The following is a 19,759-nucleotide window of genomic DNA, read 5'->3' as shown; positions in this document are numbered from 1 at the left end:
GGAGCTGCAGCTTCCTCTCCGTGACTCAGGCCTCTGGCCAGATCACTATATGGTTTCCCCTTCCAGGGTATAGTGTCTCACGGGACCTGTTGTCAGTAGCTGGTAGAGGAACCCAGGTGCACCCACTCTTCCAGGGTCCAGCCCAGGCATCCTACAACACACAGCCAAGGTCTGTGCAGTCCCAAACCTGAGTGCTTTCTCCCTGGGCTACTTCCTACTCCCATGGGCTTTCTTATCCACCCTTCCCTCAGGGCCAGGGTCCCAGGGTTCTACTCTTTCTCTGGATTCTCTCATTCCCTCTCCAATGCACAGAGGATGACTGCAGACTTCCTCACTGCCACACTTTCTGTTGCCAGCTTCCTGGCTTTATACTAGTCCAGCCCACACCTGCTCAGCGGAGCTTCATCTTCAGCTTCACCAGGGGTTGCTTCTCCAGACTAGTCGCCTCACGTGTTGCCTAACTCGTTCTTTCTCAGCTTCCTTAACCTTTTCAGTGCTAGTATGGGGTGACCACCCCATTACAATGTAGTTTTAATTGCCTTTGCTTTTACTGTGCAAATGTCTTTCATTAGTATGTCATTTGAGTTATGTTATGATGCCAATCAGACTTGTCAAGATAAGATAGTACCTTTCTGTTCTCCCCCTTACATCATAAACTCCTACTGGTCTCTCCAGAGGAAAGAAAATGCATAATGTGTCATTTATGACCTGTTGCATGCACACGTTCGTTTATTTTTGTATGAATGAATTTGAATGTTACATAACATAATGCTATTGATTTGGAATTTGATTTTAGGAAGCTGATCTTTGCAACTTGATTTTTCTCTCCTGCAGTGTGATGTTTGATCCAATATTTATGTTCAGGGAAATGGAAGCAGTGATGTTTTTAAAATAGAAAAGTGTATAACTTGCATCTTAACAGATGACACTGTTCATTAACTGAACACATTATCCATAAATTAAAGCAAATTTCATGTAAGTTACAAAAATCATGTAACATGCCAATTTTGTGCTGCTTATACAACATTACTATGTAACAATGCAGGTTTCTAGGGCTTGAAATGAGACACTTGATCAGTATAGGGAAGTTTGGAGTGAATGCAATCTAAAAAGGGGACAAAAATAAGGAAAATTGTATACAATCACAATGAATAAAAAGTGTAGAACAGTCAAGGGTGTGAATTATTTTAGTTTCTGTTCTAATGTATGGTGTTTGAGTGTAAATCATATCACTGCTGAAGCTGACACTGACCTTGCTCACAGTACAAATCATTGCAAGACACGTAATGATGATTTCATTATCACATCGCTCTTGGACTGATTTTCCATTGTACAGGGAACAAAAGAGTTTTTTCATCAGTCTCAGGCTTGTGAGAGTTTGTGCTCCATCTCGTTTTTCTAATTTTAAAAAAATATAAATTGATGGACAAAACAAAAGATCTCATTCACCACAACCTATGTATTTATCATTTCTGTAGGTATCTCAAGATAGACTGTGAAATAAAACCTACTCACAGTGTGCACAACGTCTGGGGTTCTTAAACTCTCTCTTCAAGATTCTTGTAACCTGTCTCTAAGGGTAGAGATTCCAGATCAGTATTCGTCAGAAACAGACTGAGTTTGCTTATCTTTGTTTAGTTAGAGCTTCATCACATGCCCCTTTCTCTCTTATCTGAATGTTCAGTGACCCAACCAGAAAGGCAGCAATTTTATAGCATTAGCATGAGAACACCCAGACAGAGGCAGCACTACTTTACTCTGATATAAAACTCACTTTGCTCTTGCTTTGGTGATAAATAGGGACTGAGTACAAGTTCACTCTCATATTTGCATTGTTCTTTAATTCTTTTAGCAATAAAAGGGATTCTTTGGAAATTCAGAATCATACAGGGCCTGATCTAATGCCCCCCGAACTCAATGAGGAGCCTTTAATAAGAATTGGATCAGGATGAATTTAACCAAACTATGCAAATATGTAACATCTGTTTGGATTCCTTTTTTTGGTGACCACTATAAATAGTGCATTAGTTTAGCTGCTAGAGAAGTTACCCCAAAGATACAGATACAGATTAGTATATGTCTGTGTATGTCTATATCAATCTGAAACACTGTTCCGAACTGTCTTGTGCCCTTCACTTTTTCACTGTAGCCTCCATCTTGAGCTGGACACCTGGGAGGTATTAGATGAAATCCTGACACCTAGTAGAGGAGCTAACAATGGCAAAACCATCAACATGCCTCAGCCTTGATGGTCCATCATTCAAATGAATACACCCTAGAACAACAGACTGGCTGTAGTCCAGGAAAACTAGTTTTCCCAGTTGGGAACAAGGCTGGGTAGGAAAGCAGGAGTCGAGCAACTGATCTGATGTGTGTGGCGGGGGTGAAGCTGCACTGGCAGGGGGCACCTGACATAGGAGGCCAGAACTCTATTTAAGTCCCGGATCTTCTTGAGCCAGGACCCTCTCACCAGCCATCCATCAGCTTACAATAGGAAGAGTGGGGTGCAGGTGGGGTCTTGGGGCCCTGAAAGGTCACTAACCAAAATGCAAAAGGATCTTGGAGCATTGAAGACACTGAAGGGAGGGGTTTTCCATGCAGCTGTTTGTTATTTTTGCGTAGGTCTGTAACTCTCGTGCTTGGTCTGAGTAAAGTTGTCTGGTATAGAGGTTCCTTGGCAAAGTCTGTGTGTTCCCCTGATTTAACTGTCATGAGTTTCTTGAGTGGTTAAATAATAAACCAAAGTCCCCACAAGGGTAGAGCTCTGGTGGACTTCAGTATAGGAGAGACCATAGGGTCCCACTTCCCAAGAAAGTGGTGCTAGACGGGAGAACGGTACCTCATGAGTGTGTCAAAAAGGCTGGACTTCGAAACAGTGTCTGCATACAAACACTGACCCCGTAGGCTTAAAAGCATGTGGGATGCAAGGGTTAGTTCCCATACTGCAGCCTGGTGTCTCCCAAAAGAGGGAGCTCAGCATGTAACAGTGCCATTTCACTCTTGATGACTAGGGAGGAGTGAATGATTTGATTTTTTGCAGCTTCATATCTGGATATCAAACAAAAGCAATGATTATTTCGTTTATTATTTGTTTGAGTTCAAGAATTTCTCAGATATTTTCAGGTTTTAAATTTCAGCAATTTGAAACATAATATAATGAAACCTTAAGCTTCTAAAAGCTGTTTTGAGCTGTGTGCAGTGTAAGATGTTCTTAACAGCCACAGAGAAGTTAGTTAAGTAGTTTGTATTTAAAAATGCAGCTATTCACCAGTAAACAGGTGGTATCTGCTGAATGAGAATTGACATCGGTGTTCATCTTGCTCTCCGTTTCCTACTAAAGAGCCTTTAGCTTTCAGTGTTAAGCCCATTTGACACTGCAACTCTTGGGAGAAAAGACGGGCTTTTAGAAGGCCATCTCATGAAAGTGAAAATGCTCAAAACAAATTTATTTACAAAAATATGATTCTTCACAAATTGTAATGACACTGTCTAGAAAAGACATGGCACAGCTATAGAACATTTCTTCTGCTATTGACTGGCGAGATGGAATATAGTATAAAACACACTCATTGTCATGTGTCCTTGACAGCAGAATTCAAAGCTGATACTCAGCTGGTGTAAACTGACATAGCTCCATGGATGTAGGCTGTTTTACTGTGGATCTGGCACAGTGTCCATGTAACAGGGCGGGGACTCACCACCATAGTGCCTCCTGCTTGGGAATTATTTCAGTCTTTTCACAGGGCACCCTCCTCCAGTGGTGTCTCACCACTGTCGCTTCTGTTCCAGACCCACGTTGCCTCAAAGATCATGGCATCCTCTTCAGGACACAGCCCTCCAGCCATTTCATTCCATTCTCCCCCATTTCCGGGGGAACAGCAGTCCTCTGTCCAGCCACTCCCCTCAGTGGCAAACTGCAGCCCTTCACTGGCCACTCCCCACAGTGGCAAGTGGGGGTGAGGCATGGTGGAAACCCAGGCCCGCCTACTACTCCAGGTCCTGACACAGAGACTCTGTAGGCGGTAGCCACGTGCTGAGTCTCCTTCAACCCCTGCCGTCTGTTTCCCTGGGCCACTTCCCCGTAGCCCTAGCACCTTCTCTGCCCCTGTATCAGGGCTTCAGTCTTTCGGCCAGTCAAGCTGGAGCTCTCTCTCACTCCCCAGACCAGGCCCAGCACTGCTCCATCCAGAGTGCTGGTGGTTCCCTCAGCCCTTCAGGCACCCAGTCCTTTCTCCCTAGGCTCCAAAGCAGGAACTACCTCCTCTGCCCTCCAGCTCTCTTTATATATGGGTCTGCTCTGACCTGATTGGCTTCTCATTGCAGCCCCTCTCTGATTGGCTGTCTGCTGTGCAGCCTCCCCAGGGCTGCTTTTCTCCACCAGTGTGGGGCAGACGCCTCATCACAGTCCATAACAAGTCAGTCTTTTAGAGGGCTATGATATCAGCCACTGTTTTAGGTGTGTAGCTAGTCACAGCAAAGTGGCTTGTGGTGAGCAATGAAGCTATATATTGTTTTTTTTCCTTTGGTTATTATATGTTTTCTCCTAACTTATTTTGATTGTGTCCTCAGTTCAGGAAGGCATTTTTATTCAGTTAAAAGCAAGTGCTTAAATGAAAGAACAGACGTAAGTCCCATGGAAGTCAGTGTTAACCACTTGCTTAAGTGTTGTACTGAATAAGTATGGATTTAAGAATATGTTTAAATGATTAATTATGGGCCTTGTTCAGGAAAGCAATATAAGGGCTTTTCTAAACAGTCTGAGGCATGCTTGGGTGTGAATCTATTCTGCACTATCCTGCCATGGACCAGCTGTCCCTGTGGGCCCTGCTAATGTGCATTAACAGTTCATGTGCTTTGATGTTGTCCTGTTTCAAAGAGGATTAGCTCACCAGGATGCACGCACACAGTCTGGAAGGCTAGTGCAGGTTGGACTCACCCCCCCACCCATCTTGTTATGAACTAAAAATGTTTGTGTAAACAAGCCCCGTTTTAGGATTCAATGTATTTAACTCTGTCCCTGTTCAGGTTAGCATGTAAGCAAAGTACATGTTTAACTACTGTTCTGAATAGAGGTGCATTCCTGAATGAAGGCCTAAGTTGTTAGAAAACTTGACAGCTAATAACAACTGTAACAGACCAGAAGCTACATACATGTTCTTTAGCTTAGACTGATAGGTACCTAGCTTAATATATTTATTTGCTCTTTTTTTTTTTTTAATGTTTGACTAGGACATATGTCAACCACCACTACAGTGATGGACAACAAGAATGGGTCAGTTCTTACGCCACCAGTGAAAGTGGGAAAGAAGTCAGTTACAGAGGACCTAATGACGACATTCAGCTCGCCAGCAGCATGGCTTCTTGTTGTTGCTCTGATTGTTACCTGGTCAGCAGTAGCTATTATCATGTTTGACCTGGTGGATTACAAAACCTTTGCAGGTAAGGCCACTCAAATTCTGTTTAACATCTCATATATTTATGACCAAAATGTGCTGTTTATATTTTATGTACACTGTATATTATATACACTTGGATGCACCTCAGCTTCTTTGATCCAGTCAGGTGAAAAAAGAAAGCCCTGATCTTGTAAGAAATGCTAGACTATATTCCATATATTCAGTTTATATTCCATACAGCTTTGCATTTTTAAATTGCAAGGAGATTAAATTTTAAAAAGTAATTGTAATCTTTAAAAGTCTTGTTTGTCATTCTCTTAGCCATCCAATTTATGCTGAAGTACTCATCCTATGGGCATTTGTAAACCTTGTTTTTATGGAGGCTTTGCTAGTAAGGATAGTGTTAAAGCTGCATTGAGATTTGCATTTAAAGCAGGACCCAGACCCCTCTGGTTCTTCAGCATGAGCATGGGTATATCTGAGCTATGAAACAGTGTGTAGCTTAACTCTGAGCATAAATGCAACACATTAAAATTTCAGTTCTACATAAAAATTACTACTAAACATAGAACATTCACTAACAGACCATTCATTCACATACATTTTCCTTAATATTACAGAAAACATAATATAGCAATCACATGCAATCTGACACTTAGAGAAACCAATAAAAACACACATATAATATAATTTATGCAATCCATGTAAACTTTAATACTTTACCATATAGAACCAGATCCTTGGTTGGCATAAATTGGAGTAGCTACATGGTCTTCTATGGAGCAACTCTGATTTACACCAGTTTAGGATCTGGCCAATAACCAGTAAATATGGTCCAAGCTCAAGAGTATTGGTCCAAGTATGGTCCAAGCTCAAGCTGGTTGTACAAGATGAGAGTGGGGTTACATGACCTCTGAGGGTGGTGGAAGAATGGTAATTGAGGTTGAGAAGAGGAAGTGAAGTCTAGAAGAGGTATTGAATTACTGAACTCATTACTTCCTGCTATTTATGGTTTGTGCTTAGCAATTTAATACATTAAATTTATACACACAACTCTTGTAATATGTTGTTAACAAAGTAAAAGTTTTTTGTGTTCTGAAGAGTCCCAGTGAGAAGTAAGCTACTACAAAAGTAAGACTTTTAGGGGTAAATACAGCGGTGTGGTTGGGAAACATAAGAATAAAGAAAGAAAAACCAATAAAGGTGAAAGAATTATTTTTCTTAAGTGAGAACTCCAGTTCTAATGTTACAACATCTGTCTTTAACTAGGAGTTCAAATTCAAACTTGAGTCTTTTTAGTCAGAACAAATTGAGTTAAGATTCAAAGTTAATTTCCCAGAGTTTATTGGTTTACTGACAGATATATTGATGTTGCCCTGCTAAATATCAATATTGATTTACTGACCTAAAGGTTTTGTGCCTGACACAAACCTTCCAATGTTGGATTAATGGATGGCAAATAAGCTTAGAATGTAGAGAAACTGTATTTTGTTCTTTGGAATCCCTTGACTATCATCTGGCCTCCTTGGTTTCCAGATGGAAACAATGGCAACCTCAGTCCCAACAAGTATCTTTACTGAGTGATTTCTCTAAAGGATACATAACAATTTGATTGTCTCTATATTTAATTTCATCTAAACCTACAAACTAGTATTATCCATAAAGCACTATTTTAAAATGTTTTTTTTTTCTTTTGCATAAATCATCAATTAAATATACCTAGTTGATAGTACTTAGCAATCCCGATCCTGCAGTCCTTGAGCATGTCTCAGTCCAGGCTCTCGAGTAAGGTTGAAGGACTGAACTGAAGGATTTAGCTGCCAGTTTGTGCCTACTGGGGAAGGGGGGCAGATTGGTTGAAGAAACATTAAGACATGGATAACTATGTTCATACTGGAAGCTGAATCAGTCAAATGGAAATCTGACACTTCTGCTTCACTGATTAAGTGAGTGGTTCCAAATGAATTAATGGAAAATGACATCTTCAGGCAGTTGGAATAAAATAATGTAAAATTTTATTTGAAAGGTGACTGCGTATATTTTGTGGAATTCTGTGAAAAATGGTACCTTAGTGCTTCCAGTTGATGAGTCTTTCTCTTTTCTTCAGAAGAGACTTGGTGTTCTGACTCATTAGCAACACAAGTTTTAAACTGGATGTCAGATGGTGCACTATTAGGAAGAGGAATCCTCTCCTTCCTTTGCTTCTTCTCATGGATTTATTAACCAGGTTTCTTTATTTACAGAAATGTAACAATGGGTACATATTTCTCCTCAGCCGGAGCTGGGGCTTTCAACTACTAGACTCCTATTTAGCCTGGTTCTCTAAGTAAATCATGCTGCTTAATCTGTGTGTAATAGTAAAAAGGGTGTCACATAGTCCAACCTGCTTGCCTTCACAGAGCTGAAATGACTTACCCGGCAGAGGATCTGGCCCCTTGACTTCAGTGGGATTATTGTACTGTGATTTGGCTCATAATTTGGCACCACTGACAGACTTCTTAAGGAATATGCACTATATTTTCCCTTTGGTTTGAGGCTCTGCCTGAAGCATGTAGGCATGGGTATAAAATGGGAATTGTTATTTTCAGTATTGTTGCTTTAGCTTTGCAAACATGATCTACATTAATTTGCTACCACTTACATATGAAATGTAGAGTAGAAAATAGAGTTAATTCTACAATTGCCTGTCTTTTTTTCCTTAGTACCTTTTGTGTTTTATAGATTTTTCCCTCCAATTTATTTCCTTATCCACTTGAAGATTGCCTTTGGGAGTTGTGCACAGCTTACAAATATACAGCATCTATCCCAAAAGATGGTTTAAACTATCTCTTTGCAGCATAAGCCCTATTAAAGCCCTTATAATGTCTTTATGTGTCTTTTGTCCAGAGGTCTTAGTAGAAGCGAGATTCTCCCACCATTAAACATCATTGAGTGAAAAAACTGGCCCCATTGACATCAAAGGGAGTTTTATCGTTGATTTTAATGAGACCAGGATTTCACCCATTGTGTAGTACATTATGAGCAGTTCCGTTAGTTTCAGTGGGATGATATATTTGTTTTAATGGGACTAACAGAATCATAAGAGAATCTAGCCTCAAAGGAGTAGCAGGCAGTTTAAATTTGAACTAATATGACTTCTTATTTGAAAGATTAACTTGAATTTTGCTTTCATGATATTTTTTTAGTATCTTGAAGAAAAATAACAGTGAGATTCTGAAAATGTCAGGGCATTCAGTTTAATAACATTGTTTTTATTCACTTTTCGAACAAAACCTTTGTTGCAACTCTCCAAAAAGAATGCCCATAGATCTTTGTTCTTGGTTACCATGGTCTCGAATCCTTGATGAGAGGAACAAAGTAGCAAGTTTTTGCTTTTTTGGAATTTATTACACAAGTCCAACGCATATCATATGGATCAGGTGTGCGTGTATATGTGTATATTGTAACTGTATACATCCGGCAAGACTAATTTTGTTGTAAATTCTACAAAGTCAGAAGGCGGTGGTTTGGATGGATATGATTTTAGGTCACATCTACATTGCGAGGTAAAGGTGACATTTCCCTGGCTCGTTTACACATAGGTGCGCTAAAATGAGTATAAAATAGGGTAGCCGCGGTATCTTGGGGAGCTGCACCAGAGGCCCCGCTTAGCTCTGCCACATATAAACCCACCTGAAACCAGTGGGTGTGCACTCTGCATGGCTAAGCTGAGCCTCTGCTGTGGCTACCCATGCTCCTGAGGCTCCACTGCTCTTTATATTTGTGCTAGCTGAATGAGAGCTCGTACAAAAGTGTACACGAACAGAGGAATCCCACCTTTCGTTCGTAGCGTAGACATAGCCTTAATGGGGGCCAATACTGCAGTAGGTATGAATAGAATTGCTTACCCTTTGAGTGTATGTGTTCCAGTGGGCTCGTGCAGGGGCTGGAAAATAAGAGCCACCTTCTAGTCAACTGTGTCTGGCTATGTGATTTGAGAATCCTGTGATGACCCAAGAATTTAGATCAATGGTAAATTCTTTTTTCCAAATCCTTCTTTCCAAAGGTATGGAATTCAATTTTTTCAGTCTTTCAGATTCATTCTTACACTCATTCATGTGAAAGGGAAAAAAATGAAAGCTTATATTCCTACTACATTTTATAGTACAGTTATAAACATGACTGAAAAATTTCTAATGCAATATGAAGCTGATGTGCTACAAGAGTCTGAGATAAGACACTACAAATTTCATGCATTATGTAGTGTGTGAATATGATATGAATAAGTGACTAGCATACTGTATTAGGAATTGCCTTTCATACTTGTATCTTCAAAAATGTAAAAAAGATTATTCATTTTTGGTTTGATCTGAGCCTTGCAGCACTGTCCTGCTTGATTTTTGCAGTCTTTTAAAGTGCAGTTTGCTGACTTGTTTTACAAGTCATTAATGTGTATTACACATTACAAAACAAAATAACTGGTTATGGTTTTAATTGGTCCAGTTGACCACATGATTTAAGTTTGTTTTAACCCTTACAAAGATGAATTGGCCAAAGATCCAAATATATAAATGGACTACTTACAACATGTTTGAATATTTTCAGCATTCCTAATAATAACAATAACAATGTATGTGACCAATCACAGCTAATAAGCACAGCTCTGCTTTCAACTCCTGAGTGTCATATTCACAGTGAATTGGTAGTGATTCAGGCATCCATAAAGAAAACAAATAACCAAAAAGAACCTCACAAAATAATCTCAGTAATTTCAAGAAGCAAAACATGTGAAGAGGTTTCAATCTTCTTTTGGTTGTTTCATGACCAGAAAAATAGCCTATCATTGTTGAATAAATTATTCACAGTGAATTATTCATTCATTTCTGGTACAAATGCATGAGGAGGCTCTTAAGAAAACTACAGCACAGGTTCATTCTCTCCAGTTCTCCTGTGTCTGTGTGACTGGCATGGGTGAAGAGTGGGCTGTGGGTGGAGCCAGGAAAAGGCATCAGAATGCTGGGGAACCATGGGAAATACCCAGGATCCCAGCCAATCACAGAGGGGACTCTTCTGTGCTTCCTGCAGTACAATGGCAAAAGCAGCTGAATCCTGGCTGTGCTACTTTAGGATAGCAGCTGTCAGCTGCTGACTCAAAAACACTTTGAAGTTAACATCTTCCTAAATTAGTTCACAATCACCGCTGGTGCTGCTGTTTAGTCATTGACAGTTTCCTGTAGGCCTGGGTTTATCCTGATAGTGGATAAGGGAATGAGGGGAGAAAAAAAGAAACAAATCTAGCTTTTTCTAACCAAAGCATATATTCCGCAAAAAAACAACAAAAATTGCAGAAAGACTAAGAATTGTGGAATCCTCGGTTTACATGTGCTCATAACAGGACAACGTGTAAAAGCTGCTTTCCATAAAGTGTCCTTTTATATAAGATATGTTGAATTCAGCAGTAAATAAAATGAGTATTTTTCTTTGGTAAGTATGATTGGCAAATTGTGCATTTTCATGCGCAGAGAATGGGCTTCCTTTGGGGGCAAAGCCTGCAATCATTGCATTGGGCTTGTCTACATGGGAAGATTCTACTTGTATAAACTAAGATGTGAATTTATAGTTATACTGGTATAACTCTGCTTGTACACACTCTTAATCTGGTAGAAATGACTTTTCTTTCTTTCTTTTTTTTTTTTTTGGTTTAGCTTAAACCTCTTCCCAAGTAACATAAGAAACTGGAAAAAGTCACATTTATACTGCAATAAGAGGGTCCACGCAGGGACTTACACTGTTATAACTGCACTGGAAAAACTGGTTAAAAAAAAAACTTTGCCATATAGAGAAGGGCTTGGACAATTTTTCCGGAGTAAGGATTGAGTTAGAACAGTAGGGTTTGGCCTTATTTGTGTGCAGTAACTTTAAATCACAGTATCACAGCCTATTGAAAGACCATTTTTACTGTACCCAATGTCACCGGTCCACATCATGAATGAACAGCCTACAAATATCCAAGTTCTCAACTGAAACAGTTTTGAGTTATATGGGAACTCCACAAATGTCCCCTAAATCCACAAAAATTACAGCCCCCCCCCCCCAATCTAAAACCAGTCAAACTGATTTAAACCAAATTCAGGTTTAAAAAAGGGCTGCCCAGCTGACATGTTATTTGCCATGTTTCACCCTGTAGCAAATTTTACAGCTGAGTTATAAGCCCCTGTAAAATGGAGTTTATATTGGAAACAATGACAAGACCATGAAGTACTGTTGTGGTGCTAGCTAGATTTGCTATTATCCCAGTGGGTCTAGTGTACAATATGATAAATTGTGACAGACCTCATGAAGTTGAAAACATGAAATTTCAGAAACTGACTTGGATAATAGGGAAGGCTCTAAGAAGAGAAACGAGTCTTTCATGCTTAAGTGTTTCAGATTACTACAAAATGCGAACCAAATTTCAGGTCCTTGGTCATGCTTATTAACGTTCTAATTTTAAACAAATAATGGTAAGTCACACTGGTAACAACTGCACAAGGTATCATCAGTGATATAATTTTTTTGGTCTTTTGATGGTGAGGGAACCAAGAATTGGTTAGTCTCTAAGGTGCCACAAGTACTCCTTTTCTTTTTGCGAATACAGACTAACACGGCTGTTACTCTGAAAAGAATAATTCAGTAGAATTAATCAGTTGTTTCTTTTGAGCAAAAGAATGTTTGCATTTTGTAATCTTTGTGAATAATTTTGTACAGTAGTATTTAATTGTACCTTTACATTGGTTGGCTCTTGCTGTATTACCTTACAGTGTATTTTTTTTTCTGTTTTCTGAAATCCAATTTCTACTTCATAGCACAGGGATGAAATAAATCCTCATGACATAACTGCTTTATTTAGTCAAGTGCCATCCTATAACGTTCATTATTGCTAATAATGTTTCTTCACTTTTTTTTTTATTGGCCATTCCTTGGTACATCTTGTTGTCATCCTTTATAGCCACCTATTCACAACATTGTGATGATCCCTGTTTACCACCTGGTAAAGACATTTGCCTGCAGTATTCTAAATATGTGTGTGTGTCTGTGTGTGTGGCCTACTTAACTACGATAACAAAGCATGGGCAATCGCTGACCGCCAGCAAGCAGTAACGCCACTTCTTTGCTAACAACTAAATCTAGCTGACTATAATGAATGAAGTTAATTACAGTAGCATCCGGTCAAAGCAGATTTGTCAGTTTAAGATATTGTCCCAATCAACAGATTCTCAGGAGGCTCTGATATGCTGGGAGATCTTCACTTTTGCTTCATGAATGGCTTCAAAAAAGAAGCTTTGTACAAATCATTAGCTGATAACTTTAAAATATTATGCAAAAACATGTGTGTATTGGTCCCTCCATATCAGGATTTTCCATTGTCTGACTCACTGTGTCAGGCAATAAATAGAAGTTAATTAGTGGTTTCTGGCACAAGCCTCCTGGCTGGGGCAGACAGTAATCACAGTGTGGGCTCTGACCTTCTGGGCGGGGCACAGCAATAAGCAATCTTTGGGCTCAAGCTTCCTGGCTAAGGCAGGCAGTAAACACAGTCAGTGGCTCTAACCCTGTGGGCAGGGCAGAGCAATAAGCAATTAAGCAGTCTGTAGCCTAGCCTCCTGGCTAAGGCAGACAGCACACACCGTTTATGGGCTTGCGGCCTGCTGGCAGCGGGCAAGCCACAAACAAGGCACAGGCCTTTCACCCTAGGGTAAATAGGCTGCCATCTGAGGGTTGGGGTTGGCAGTAGGGGGACCTGGACCCACCCTACTTCACTGGGTCCCAGCCCAGGGCCCTAACAGTGCCAGGGGATCCTGCCTGTGGGTCAGTGAGGATCCTGCCAAAACACACTGACTTGTAAGGTGATAGCACAGCCTGACTAATGTCTGGTTCCGCTGGGCTATTTGATATTCCAGTCCATTGGTGTGGCTCTGTGGTCTGCAGGTTCTCAGTCTCCTCAGGGTAAGTGGTAGACAGCAGTTCCTCTCCCTCTCAGACTCCTGCAGGGTCAGGGCATGCACAGCTCAGGGTCTGACCCAGAGTTCTGCAGTGGGCTAGATATATGTGCCTCCTTTGCTAGCTCCTGCCCAACTGAGCTGAAGGGCCTGCCTCTTATACTTCCTGTCCCTCCCCTCTACTTTTGGTGCAGGGGAGGAGGTCAGCTTGGCTCCACCCACCAAGAAGAGTGTAATGGTCCCTCTGTCTCAGGCTCGCAGAGAGGCCACTCTGCTTCACTACAATGTGACTAATACATGACATGACATTTAAGCAAACTTTGTATAATCAGAACCTGACCCACTCCAAGTGAACTCAATAGACGTCTAAGTCCCCTCGAGTCATTTAACTATTTTTGTAGAGTCAAGGCTAAACATATATGTATAGTTGTGCCAGTGTGAGCCAAGTCTGTGATAGTTGAAGTTGCATAGCACTTTGTAGAATTATTTTTAGTCTATTTTCAATTTCTGGCAAGTATCCCAATTAAGCAGACATACTATTTAGTTGGGAAATTAAGTGTATTTTACTGTAATAGAACTGTTTTTTTGCTTGCAATTCATTTTGGATGAAAATGCCTCTTTCTACATTCAACTGAGGTTTTTGCTATATCCTTGAGCTGAACCTCTTTATAATTACTGGGCAATGGTGGTAGGAAAGGCAAATAATGTAACCAGAGAAGGTTTTATATTGTAGACTGTTAATTTCATATTTACATTTTCAATATCTATAAATTGGCATGTAAGGGAAATGGAGGGTCTGAGTTTTCTCTCCCAGCAGCTTTATATCAGTGTAAATCATTGATACATACCAGAGTTTATCCTGACTCACACTTGAGTAAGTGCGAAGAAAATCAGGGCCCTAGAATACCAAAGTGATCCATAAGGAATCCTGAGTTGAATGGATTCTGGTGTTAGTGTTGGGAAACAAGGTGTATGTCTCATCTGCTATATTAAGAGTTTTTTTGATATAATTTCTTTCTGGTCTTCAGAAGCAATAGAAGTATGCAGTAGCAGCTGAAGTTAAAGTTCATTTCAAAGACAACTAGCAGTCTGGAGACCCTTAGGCAATATGCAAACTCTGAAGTCAAATTACAGTACTTTCTGACATGTACATATGTTTTACTCAAACTAGGATATGTTTTATGAGCATTTAAACTAGTGTGAGGCTTTTATATATTATCAAACATGACAGAAATTCTAAGTTTTCACATCCTGTACCTTGTCATTATCAATGAATTAGATATCTCATAAATAAATCAATCTGTACACCAGATAATTACCTTTATTTGTACAGTGATTTCAAATTACATTCAGTATATTGTTGCCATCACATGTAATTGAATTAAAAACACAACTGGTAAACAAATCCATTAAATAGGTTAAAATATGATTGGTACAACTACTTGATAGCAAAAGGACTGACGACAGACCTTGTTATTAGCATTGTTATTAGAACTAGACAAACAACTGAAGTAGGAAGTAGTTTAGCAACCTACACAGACAAGTCAATTAGTACCTTTTGTGTGCTTTACAGCAATAAATAGTAACACCAACCATAAAATTTAAACAAATATGCTCAAATCATTACTGCAAATCATATCATACACTTCATTCATATACTGAAAAATCACTGTTACAGAACTTAGTATCAGTTCAGATAAGAAATAAGGTTTTATCTATTCTCAAAAGCTTGTCTAAAATTTTTGACACAGTTGAAATTACTTCAACACTTTCAGGTACAGCATTTTATGACCAAAGGGTATATAGAAAAGATATTGAGGGACATGTAAAAATCCAGTGTCGGGTTGATTTCAGAAAGCAAAAGATTTTTCATCAACTTCAAAGTATCATCATGGAAGTTTCATCATATAGTTCAGGCAAGAGCTACTAATTACCTTAAAAGACACAAGCACAATTTTCAAATCAATGAGAGCAGAAATTGTAAGCCAAAGAGAATTCAGAGTTAGGTAAATCTGTTGATTCCTATGAGTAAAAGCGATAATTCTTATTCTTGCATTTTGGACCAAACTGAAATTCCAGCAACACTGATGCTGGAACTCTACAAACAAAGAATGATAGTAATCCAGTTTGGATGCAATAAGCATGAAAACCAGTTTCCAAATCTATGGGGGGCTCAGCAGGATTTAATCCTGCAACACTTCTTAGAGGATAAAATAAGCTATTTTAATCACATTTTAAATGTGTTTATCAAAGAAAATCCAAGCAAATTCCCAAATTTCTTGTAGATATATAAAACGGGTATCAAAGACCCTCCTAGAGAATTCAGTTGGGTTTTGGTTAGATAAGGTTTTACTGCTAAGTAATGTATAAAATCTTCCCATTTGACTGGGATTTAGCTTCAGTCACCTGGAAGTCATCCAGCTTTAAACATCTGCAAAACAATTTTGCAAGTGATAAACTGCTTCATTAGGGTCAGTATGAGAGAAGATAGGTGAAATGAGCTATTATTCTCATAGCAATGGAGATGTAGGTACCAGTAGTACTACGCTTTCAATGAATTGAAAGACAGCCTTTATACAGTAGCAAACAATAAATGGAAAAATGCTGTGGTTTGCTTCTATTTGAGGTCCCAATCTTACAGTCACTAAGGTATGAGAGTAATTTACTCATGTGAATAGTCATATTGAGCTCTGATTACTCATATGTGTAAAGTTACTCAGAGGTGTAAGTGTTGCAGGATCAGGACCTAACAGGACAAGGACTAAAAGAGAATTTAATGTAAAACAAAAGTCACCAAGGTATGTGTGTGTGTGTGTGTGTGTTTTTCTTATTAAAAACAGCAGCAGATATCAATAAAAACAAGCCTCTACACATTTAATTGTATGTGCTTTTCAGACAAAGTTCAGCTACAGTACAGGGTTTGTTTTCCCCTCAACAAAACAGTTGGAAAACAGTTGTTCCAGTATTAAATTGTCTTAGAGAAAAATGTTAGGGTTTTTTTTTGGCTCAGTTTGTAAAGTGTTCATCAGCTCAACAAAATGCCAAATTTCAAAGCATGCCTCTCCCTCAGCAACCTTCCAATCCTGTAAAGACACCATGCAGATTAAATTCAAGGCACTCACACTGGCTATTCTCAGTACTCAAATTATGGTAAGTCTAGCAACTGACCTGAATCTAGAGGATGACACCTTCAAATTCACTCTGCCACCCACTCAGCTATTAAATTGGCTTCCTTTAGGGGATAAGAGAGGCCCATGATTTGGTCCCTATCTGAGATAACCAAGAGTGTGACCATGTGAAATAGAATGGAGAAATGTTCAAGCTGCCTAATGATATTGGCCAGGTTTTTTTAAAAAAACCGGATGCCTGAAGTTAAGCTTCTGAAGTCCTAGTTAGCCATTTAAATAAGTGGCCCAATTTTTCAAAAGTGCTGAGCACCTAGCAGCTCCCACTGAGGTCACTGGACATTCTGTATTATGTAGTGTGCTGTGTAGCACAGGTTTAAAGCATGAGTATATTCTGTGTGTGGCCAAAGAGAGAAAAGTTCCCAAGTGATATGCAGGGGGTAGTTATTCCAGTTTGAGTGTACTTGGTTTCAGATGTATTCTAATAAACTATCAACATATTCTCTCTTGCTAGACCAAAAAAAGACAGAATGGTCTAAATAATATCAAAATAACAAGCTTAAGCTGTTTTGCGAGCTTGCATTTTGTCAGTCATGCTCAGAAATGCAAGGAACACACTAATCCACTGAAAACAGACATAATTCTTTGCATGTTCTTGAGGCAAACAGCATCTCCCTCTCTGTTTAATTCACCCTGGATTGCTCTTCCTTTCCTTATTTCATATGTATTTTATTCTAATAGGAAAACACCAGCCTGATATTGGCAAAGTTCTGGGGAAAGCTGAGAGCAAGGATTTGATCAGTAATTTCTTTATACTTCATGAATATCTGGCATGGGATTTTAAGTACATTAAGATGCATAATTACCGCTAAAAAAACTGTTTTTTTAAATGAAAGAGAGCATAACAAAAGGTGTATAGGAGGCTAGTTGGCACAATTGTGTCAAAAGCATCACACTGCAAGGGATATTAGCGAAACTTGCAGTGGTTCCCCCCGCCAGCCCAATTTCAGATTTTTACAAATGTCACCAAAGGAACATCTTTGCAAACCCAAATAGATTTTTTTTTTTTGCACACCTTAATGTAAGGAGGATTTGCAACATGTGCCTCATAGTGGAGATGAGAATGGGGAATTTTGCCTTTGGTCTCTTAAAATTTTTAGTCCATTTTCACAGCATTATACAAAGGTTTTCTATAAAAATGTGCTTAATTAAAAACCAGGACCTGATTCTCAGGTATGCAGTAACCTCTTTACACCACTCTGGCGGTGTAAATTGTTTACTCACTTGAAGTATCTTGTATACTGCCAGACTGGTACAAAAGTAAGTCTCAGTGTAAATGACAATAAGCCCCCAGAAGTTTAATTACATTTCAGAGGCTACTTTATTTGGAGGCAAGTTGGTGTTTATTTTTTGATTGTCTAGTAAAAGTGTTAAACTATTGAGAGGGATGTTTGTGATGATTCATTTGAAAAATCTCTGGACTTGGCGGATGGGGCAGATGCAAGAAATTTTTGTGAGCAAAGTAAATACTTTGTGGTTCTTTATACCGCTAAAATTCGCTCTTAAATCTTTTGTATTGGCCCAGGGTATAAAACAGTACTGGGCAAAAAGTGAAAAAACGTTGCACATTTCTGTGCAATACCATGTCAATGTGACATGTTGAATTTATAGTATGATATGAGCGACATAATGTAACTTAGATATATCTCCAAATATACTTAATCTAACTACTGCTCAAAGTCAAAAGCTTTTTTTACACATTGTTCACAGGCAAACTTAAAATTATAGAAAGCTGTCCTGGTCTTCTATGTGGTATAGTGTGTTTTTAGATTAATTCATTGGTAATAAGATAAATATAATAAGGGGGGAAAGCTGTCTTATTTATGCATCAAATAATTATTTTCCTCGTACATTTTATTTGTAGCACTTATAGATCATTGTTCAGATTGTTGCCAGCAATGAGGTTGCTTAAAGCCTGCACTTTGCCTACCTTTGTAACTGAAATTTTCATGTAAGTCTGCTTCTGATTGTGTTTTGCCAGCACAAACCTTACCAGCAAACTCTGCAGTTAGAAACGGTGGTAAACAGAGTTGTATTAAATTTAATTTGACTTATGAAAATACTTACATGATAACATTATAATTCTGTTAGAAAAACAGGTGGTGGTAACCAAGGCTATGGTGCCTAGTCTTTTTACAATAGGAGTCAATTGCAATACTTCTGTTGAACTCAATAGGAGCCGGATCGTATTATACAAATCCATTTAAATGGCATAACAATCCTGTTCATGATTTAACTTTGACTGTCTTAGGTAAAATATATTAAATAGTCTCCACTAGTGCCAGGCAGATAAGGGGAACCTTTCAGTCTATCAGTTAATTTGCAATAAAGAGGACAATAGCTTGGACCGGATTTCTGTCCATATTAATTGGACTGTGGCTACACTCCTAATGGAAAAGTATGTTTTAGCATAAAACACTTCTTTCTTTCTCTTTCTTAAACAATACTTTGATATAGATCTTAGGATAATTCAGGTTTGCTGGAGAGACTAAGAAGGTGAAATGATTTGTAAGAAGCTGAAAAGTTCTCCTGAAATAGACCAAAAGGACAATTGTGGGTAAAGAAAAAGAAAGCCAGTGAAAGCTTAATTGGATGAACATTTAAAAATATTCTTATTATCCATGTGTGATTCCCTGCACACTAGTGCATATGGCAAGGGGAAGTACTTTACATCTTCATAAAGTGACATTAAGAGTGTGTGTGCATGTATGTATGTATGTGCCAGAAGCATTTGGGGCTTTCACTCTCCTCTTTATTGTAATCTCCATTTTTCATCCCAGTTATGTACATCCTTTCTTCCTTGAGTCCTCTCTGTGTACTCCACAAGAACGATGCAACCAGCCTGCACTGCCACCAAGCCGCAGCAAGTTCCTGGGCCAGTAGTGCAGGATCCTTGTGGTGATATATGGAGGAAGAAGTGGAGACAGATGGAGCATTGAGTCAGGCAGAGTAGCAGGTGGAAGCACAGCACACAACTGATTGCTGTTGATTGGCAGACTGTGAATTAGTGCTGAATTTCCACACTGTAGAGGCAGGTTATGGACTTGGGAATGAGAAGGAGACAAAGATCTTGTATGGTATGGAGGGGATGTCTATGTCGGAGTGAGGCATTGGAAGAGAGTCTGAGGGGAAAACATTTGGTAGATCCAGATCTAAATTTAATCTAATCCACACAAGCACAAGAAGGGGGTGTGAAAGTTGAGTTATCCTCCTGGCCACT

General features: G+C 39.2%; 1 protein-coding gene across 1 annotated transcript in view; it reads left to right on the top strand.

The window, feature by feature from the left end:
* TRDN (triadin) overlaps positions 1-19,759 on the top strand; it is a gene marked incomplete at its 3' end in the record, with an annotated part of 122,665 nt that overhangs the window by 42,110 nt on the left and 60,796 nt on the right. The window contains exons 2-3 of the mRNA XM_084624930.1: positions 5,230-5,439; positions 12,364-12,405. Of these exons, the coding sequence (XP_084481056.1) occupies positions 5,230-5,439; positions 12,364-12,405 (252 nt within the window). The remainder of the gene's footprint in view (positions 1-5,229; positions 5,440-12,363; positions 12,406-19,759) is intronic.

Source organism: Lepidochelys olivacea (genome assembly GCF_965140295.1).
Source record: "Lepidochelys olivacea isolate rLepOli2 genome assembly, chromosome: 3".
Lineage (NCBI taxonomy): Eukaryota > Metazoa > Chordata > Testudines > Cheloniidae > Lepidochelys > Lepidochelys olivacea.
This window is presented reverse-complemented; position numbering and strand designations above follow the sequence as displayed.